We start from the raw sequence: 7,771 nt of genomic DNA, 5'->3' as shown, positions 1-7,771 counted from the left end.
AGGAAGGTCACAGATACAAGGTGTTTCCTAGCATTCAGTTAGACGGGATCTGTTTCTGAAAAAGAAACCCAGTTTAACTTTAGTTTCCTTACTAGTTTTTCCACGTGGAGCTTAAAGGAGAGATGCAAATCGGTCAAGATACACAAATATTTAATTGTCTTGGTGCGCAGTCCACATTGTACAAGATGGTAGAAGGTTTTTTTTTTCCTTTTTAAGCACGGTACTTTCTTCCTGTCATAAACTTCCAAACCTGCTATCACACGCACACTAATATTCCCCCGACCTTCTGTTGTAGATGGCGGACCAGCAGGCAGCCATGTTTGGAGAGTGCTGCTTCGATGTTGGTGATGTGAAAATCACCATGGGAACAGGCACCTTCATGGACATCAACACTGGGAGCAATCCACATACATCTGTTGCAGGTTTAGGAGCAACACACACATTTTTACCCATATTTGTCCATATAGACCTTCTAGAACCCCCTCCCCTTGCTGCAGGTCTGTATCCTCTTGTGGGATGGAAGATGGGCTCAGAGGTGGTGTACCTGGCAGAGGGGAATGCAGCAGACACAGGCACCGCCATCAAATGGGCTCAAAAGCTGGGTGAGTACTGAATGCAACCAACAAGGTGTACGGTAACAGAGACGGTACTGGAACTCAGAAATTGAAATCACAAAGTTGTAACACCCCATAATGGCTAGCTGTAGTCCACATTTAATGATTCACCCTCCATGTGGACAAACTCATTCAACCTTTATTTATACAGGTTAGTTCCCATTGAGCCTCGAGGACTCATTTACAAGAAAGACCTGTAAATGTAAACGGGATGTTTTTTTGACTAAGAATAAAAATGCACCTCAGAAATTAAATTTTTTTCAAGGTGTTGAAGTTAGTTGATTTTAGTATTTCTTTTTTGCTGTATGTTCAAATATGTATTTGTGGGGGAGGGCAGGGATTTTCATATCATTGTACAGCCCTAGTGCACAGACTCTGGCCCCAAAATAAACTGGTAATATGGCAGCACCCAATAAAACAGACATTTTGACTTCAGTTTTGAATAACGGCAGAAAGCTGAGAAGCTTCATCCAACTTTATTAATGTTGATGGGTATAACATAACAGAATAAATTGGTTTAAAAAAAATTTTTTTTAATTTTTGTTCATTAGACAATACACAAATAGTGACGCACCTTAATAATTTTTTTCACTATTTGAAAAACAATTATTTATTCATTTATTTATTATTTCTGATAAGTCGCTCCTCCACCAGGTGTAGTCAGACTCACAAAAAAAAAGCATCAAAACATAAGGCGCAATCAGGAACAGTGAACTATGGCTTTTGATAGCTGTACATTTTTTAGTGTAGGAACATTTCATGAAAATAAACAAAACATTAAATTCACGTACACAACAATGGGATTTGGCAAAACTAATGGGAAACCCAGCTCTTTCCAATTCTCTGTAGCTCAATAGAAACATCAATTTAAGTTGTTTTTGTTTTGTTTTTTTTAACCACAAAACACTCGTCTTAGTTTGATGTCACATACTAACTTCCCAAAGTTTTTGATAACAAGCTCTGAAATCTTCACACTTTTTATCAAGTCAGCCAGTCCTCCGTCAGACGTCTTCCAGTTGGTCCAGAATGCTGCTGCTTGGCTTCTAACTGGAGTTCAAAAGAGGGAACACATCACCCCCACTCTGGCTTCACTCCATTGGCTGCCTGTTCATTGTAGAGTTCATTTTAAGATTATTTTATTTGTTTTTAAAAGTTTAAATGGTCTTGCCCCATCCTACCTCTCTGAGCTGCTTCACCCATACTCTCCTGCTCGGTGCCTCAGATCAGCTGATCAGCTGCTCCTGGATGTGCCAAGATGATATAATGTCAGAAGAGACAGAACTTTCTCTGTTGCTGTTCCAAGACTTTGGAATGATCTCCCTCTTCCCAGCAGACCAGACCCTTCATTGTCCATTATTCAAACTATTTTCAAAACACATTTTTACTTCCTGGCTTTTAGCACAGACTGAATTTGCACTGTTTTTATTGATCTTAATGTCCCAAATGGCATTTGAACTTTACAGAAGAAACCCAACATTTTTCAGTCAGGACATCTGTCCAGATGACCTGACTAAAAAATGTTGGATTGTATACCTGGATTATTGAGCATGGACTTTGTTGTTTACAGAAGAAAGTTAATAAATCGGAAAGATCTTCAACTTAGACCTCTGGGAGAGCTTTCAGTGCATCCCAGCTGAGGCGGGGTACATTGACTGAGTCAGAGTGGGCCATGTTCCATGCCCCAGTTGTTGAGGTGACTGCCTTGAACTGTGACCACAAGCTTGTCGTTGCTTCTCGTGTTGGCCATCCACGAACTAGGTGGTGGACACCCTGTGTTAGGGAGGCTGTCAAGCTGTAGGAGTCCTGTTGGGCCTTGTTGGCTGGTGGTACTCCGGAGGCAGTTGAGGAGTACCAGAGGCCCAAGCGGTCTGCAGCAAAGCTTGGATTTGGAAGGAGTTTGGTGAGGTCTTGAGTAGAGACTCTTCATCGACTCCGAGGAGATTCTGGCAAACCATCAGGCGGCTGAAGAGGGGAAAGAAGTGCATTACTAACACTGTGTTCAGTGAAGGTGGGGTGCTGTTGACCTCAACCAGTGATGTCATTGTGAGGTGGGAGGAATACTTCTCGGACTTCTCAATCCCACCGGCACGTCTTCCATGGAGGAATCTTAGTGGGGAGACTTCAAGTTTGCTCTATCCATAACCGTGGCTGAGGTCGCCATGGTAGTTAAAATGTTCCACGGCTGAAGGGCTCTGGGGGTGGATGAGATCCATCCTGATTTCCTTAAGGCTTTGGATGTTGTGGGGCTGTCTTGGTTGACACGCCTTCGCAACATTGCGTGGACATTGGGGGCAATGTCACTGGTTTGGCAGGTGGTTCCCCTCTTCGAAAAGGGGGACCAGAGGATGTGCTCCAGTTTTAGGGGCATCCCTGTCCTTAGCCTCCCTGAAGTTGGGCCTGTAATTGAAAGGTCACCGGTTTGACTCCAGACTGACAACATCAAAATGTGGGTGGGAAAGGTGAAACACACCTGTCTCCACCAGTGGTGTAGTGTATGAGATATGCGGGCATATGGAGTATACCCACAAGAAAAGCTTAAGAATTTCATTATACTCACTTAAAAGTGCCCAGTGACATATAACTTATCATTGGGCACGTGTCATTAATATGTTAAATGGCAGTTAAACATTTCCGTAACAATTTATCTGTATGCAGCACTTGTTTATTACATTCGCTTATCCAGCGAATTATTGTATAATTCTGTACTTACTACTTAATACTTGAACATGCTTTGCTTTGATACTGTTTTATAAATTCTATAACATGCTTTAATACAAAGCCAACTGTTGTACAAAGTTTGTTGTTCATTTATTCAAATATAAGCATCAGAGAAATTTGGAAATGTTCAATATGCTTAAAAATCAAAATAAATTGATGATTACATTGTACTAACTAGTGTACTTTGGTTTCTAAGCACAGTATACCCACTACAAAAATGCAGACTACACCATTGGTCTCACCCTCATTTGCCCAACTTTGAGTCCTTGGGCAAGGTCCTTAACACCCACCATCTGCTCCCACAGGCACCCTAGATGACAGCTCTCTGCTCCACTCAGAGTGCTGTGGTAGCTCAATGGTCTGTGGTTGCATCAGGAAGGGCATCCTGCATACAAACAATTGCCAAGTCTTTGTGTGAGTTAGTTCACTGTGGCAACCCCTGATGAAGGGAGCAGCCAAAAGGGAAAAAAAACTCCTTAGCCCCAGGTCTTTTCAGGGGTAACGAAGAAGCGTGTCTGATCATTGCATGAACCTTAGATCCAGGCGGACCAGTGCAGGTTCTGTCCTGGCCGTGGAACACTGGACCAGCTCTTTACCCTCACTGGGGTCCTCGAGGAGTCATGGGAATTTGCCCATTCAGTCTACAAGTATTTTGTGGACTTGGAGAAGACATTCGACCATGTTCCTCGGGGTACACTGTGGGGAGTGCTCTACGAGTATGGGATTGAGGGCTCGTTGTTACGGGCTGTTCGGTCCCTATGCAAGCAGTGCAACAGTTTGATTTGCATTGCCAGCTGTGAATCGGACCCCTTCAGGGTGGGAGTTGGACTCCACCAGGTCTGCCCGTTATCACTCATTCTGTTCATAACTTTTATGGACAAAATTTCTCAGTGCAGCCAGGGGGCGGAGGGATTCTGGTTCAGTGGCCTCATAATTCCATCTCTGCTCTTTGCAGATAATGTGGTCCTGTTGTCGTCATTGTGCCGTGATCTTCATCTCTCACTGGAGCGGTTTGCAGCCGAGTGTGAAGCGGCTGAAATGAGAATCGATACCTCCAAATCTGAGGCCATGGTCCTCAGTCAGAAAAGGGTGGATTGCTCTTTTCTGGGGGTGAGGTTCTGCCTCAAGTGGGGGAGTTCAAGTATCTTGAGGTTTTATTCATGGGTGAGGGAAGAATGAATTGTGAGATTGACAGACTGATTGGTGCAGCATCTGCAGTGTTGTAGACTCAGTGCTGGTCCATTTTGGTGAAGAGGGAGCTGAGCTCTAAAGCAAAGCTCTCTGTTTACCAGTCAGTCTATGTTCCTACCCTCACCTATGGTCACAAACTCTGGGTAATGACCAAAAGAATAAGATTGTGGAAACAGGCAGTTGAAATGCATTTCCTCCGCAGGGTAGCTGGACTCTCCCTTTGAGATGGGGTGAGAAGTTAAGTTATCCGGGAGAGACTGAGTAGAACCGCTTCTCCTCCACATTGAGATGAGCCAGTTGAGGTGGTTCGGGCATCTGGTAAGGATGTTCCCTGGGTGCATCCCTAGGGAGGTGCTTTGGGCATGTCCAACTGGGAGAAGACCCCAGTTAAGATCCAGGACACGCTGGAGAGACTATGTCTCTCGGTTGGCCTGGGAACGCCTTGGAGTCCTCCCAGAAGAGTTAGAAGAGGTGGTTGTGGAAAGAGATGTCTGAGCCTCCCTGCTCAAGCTGCTGCTCCCGAGACTCGACTTTGGAATAAGTGGAAGATAATGGGTGGATGGATGCAAGTGAATACATTTTATGAAATTTCATTAGAAATAATTAACTACGTTAATAATCCTTTTGACACTGTGCGCATGTGTGTGTTGCAGAGCTCTTCTCTGACGTTCAAGAGACCAGTGCGATGGCGTACAGTGTGAGTGATTCAGATGGAGTGTGCTTTGTCCCTTCCTTCAGTGGTCTACAGGTACAAACACTACGTTCCTCTTTATTTCACTCATTTTAACTTTTTTAATTTCACTAGTATTTTCCGAGGCATATTTGCTGGAAATGTTTCCGTCAGTACAATACGTGGTTTTCTTTTTTTTTTTTTCCTCCTGGTTTTGTAACATGATTGTCTCTTTTTATTTTATTCCTCTGCCCTCCATTGTGAGCTGGCTCTTGTAAGTGTTCCCTCCTGCATGTTTGGTTTTATTTGCAAAGATGTGATTAGAAAATAATTTTCCTTGGGGTTGTCCACACATATATTGCCTAGTCACCACACAAGTTTTATCTGCTCTCAAAGACGCAAAGACCATTTGACAACACAATTTTTAACATCATTATTCAAGTTTCAGTTTTGTCAGGTGACACGTTTGTGTATGCTTCATTAAAGGCTCCGTTGAATGACCCTAGAGCTTGTGCTTCCCTAATGGGCCTTAAACCTTCCACAACCAAAAACCATCTTGTCAGGGCCATTCTGGAGTCTGTTGCATTCAGGTTAGTCATTTTAAAGAAAATGTTTCTTTTTCAGCATTCTTATATTTCCATCCTCATTCTTTGTTTTTCCTGTCAATGATGGTCTCAGAAACAAGCAGCTGTATGAGACGATGCTGAGGGAGACTCGCATTCCAATCACAAAGATCAGGTGAGGGTTTCGTCCTGTCTCCTACAATCATGTAGGAATGGTGTAGGAGGGGCTTCAGATCTTACTGGGACATTTTTTGTTTGGCTATGTATTGTCATCATTGTATGTTTCCATACAATGATGCATTTAACCCATCACACCTAAGATACACCCAGGTGGACTAGCTGGCAGCTATGTAAGCACCTGGGGAGCAGTTAGGGATTAGGTGTCTTGCACAGAGACACCATGATATGTGGGTGTGGCAGGGAGTTGAACCTGCGACTTTCTGGTTCCAAGTCAGCTGCCCTACCTTTACGCCACTTCGGCCCCTAAAGGTTAGCAGAGGATGGATTGCAGAGGTTTTTTATGACATCTTATCATGAGCTTTTATCCAGCACACTGGGTGTAATGGTGAACTTTGATGAACTGTGCTTCTGCAGTTCAGTTGTGTGTCTAACACATTATGGGAGCATGTCTCTGTTACTGCAACGATAAAGCATCTTCAGGGCAAACTGATTGTCTTTCTCTCCCTCTCAGGGTGGATGGTGGTGTTTCTGCAAACGACTTCATCATGCAGCTGACTGCAGACCTGTTTGGTAGGAAGGTGGTCAGACCTCTGCACCGGGAGATGTCTTGTCTGGGGGCTGCTTTTGTGGCTGGACTTGGAGCGGGTATGCTGACACATGCGTTACATTTGCATAAATAAATAAAAAACATGTTTACTGCCTGTCGCCGAAAGTCTGTATGTGTGTTTGTATTTGTCTGTCGTGTTAGCAAAATATTTCATGAGCTAGATAATTTCGATAAAACTCTCAGAAAGTAATCATTTGATGCCTATCTATGATTAAAGTTTGAAATCAATCTCTTCTAGGCTTTTCATTTGATTAGGTTTGAACTTTTATTAGTTTTCTATTTACCCTCCATAACACATTATAACGGCAATCTGAATGTGTAGAAGTTTATTTTCTAAAGGTTTCTGCAATAAACAACCAGCTGTGTGCAGATGTTAGATCTGCTCTTCTGTTAGACTAATATAAAGACAAGATAAGCAGCAGCTTTGTCAGAAGGAATCAGGCTCTGACACTTTTATGTTCTTTTCTTTCAACATCTTTCTGCTCTAAATATATCTCAGCTCCTGACAGGTTTTCATCTGAAAATGAGATGATCTGAAGTCCTATTATTTTGCTGACTCTGACAGTAGAAGCAAATCAAAGTCCAAGTTTTTTCCCAATTAGAAGCTGTTTTCCATTTGATTCTTCACATTATGTAATGAGATTTTTGCACATTAGTCATTGCCATCTCGAAAAACAAAAGACTGTTTTTTGGTTGTTTGTTGTTTTTAGAGATGCTGATGTTAATGACTAAAATAATAAAATAAAATAGTAATAACTTGAGCCTCTAAAATAAATAGATCTTAGTGGATCAGTGAACAGTATTGTAGATACTGGCAATTGTGTCCCCTTCACTCTTGATGATGACCTCTGCTCTCTCCATGACTTAAAAGAACATGGCTGGATCACAGTAAATCTGGAAAACCTCCTCTGGTGTTTAGGCAATCAAACATAAAATAACCAACTTTAAAAAAATATATATTTTTATTGTTTTCTGGATACCTCAGATGATTTCCAGCACTCACACCATGCTCTTATTCATCAGTGGGCCACGATAGCATTGTCTCAGCCCAACTTCTTGAACTGCATCACAATACCACTACTGTGCTCTTAACACAGCCCTAAAGACCCCCCCCACACACACACACACACACACACACACAAAAAAAAGCCCAATCAAAAAGCTTTATACATTTATTTTTCTGTCAGTTTGAGGTAATATTGCACATTACATAAGGCAAGGGCAAAAA

General features: G+C 42.5%; 1 protein-coding gene across 1 annotated transcript in view; it reads left to right on the top strand.

Annotated features, from left to right (window-relative positions):
• The first annotated feature begins 295 nt into the window (after positions 1–295).
• LOC119414194 (putative glycerol kinase 5) overlaps positions 296–7,771 on the top strand; it is an 11,855-nt gene continuing 4,379 nt past the window's right edge. The window contains exons 1-6 of the mRNA XM_037681294.1: positions 296–422; positions 498–602; positions 5,177–5,271; positions 5,680–5,783; positions 5,872–5,931; positions 6,448–6,581. Coding sequence (XP_037537222.1) covers positions 296–422; positions 498–602; positions 5,177–5,271; positions 5,680–5,783; positions 5,872–5,931; positions 6,448–6,581 — 625 coding nt within the window. The remainder of the gene's footprint in view (positions 423–497; positions 603–5,176; positions 5,272–5,679; positions 5,784–5,871; positions 5,932–6,447; positions 6,582–7,771) is intronic.

Source organism: Nematolebias whitei, chromosome 9, assembly GCF_014905685.2.
Source record: "Nematolebias whitei isolate Nwh7 chromosome 9, NemWhi1, whole genome shotgun sequence".
Taxonomy (NCBI): domain Eukaryota; kingdom Metazoa; phylum Chordata; class Actinopteri; order Cyprinodontiformes; family Rivulidae; genus Nematolebias; species Nematolebias whitei.
Note: the sequence above shows the minus strand (reverse complement) of the source record. Positions and strands in the feature narration are given on the sequence as shown.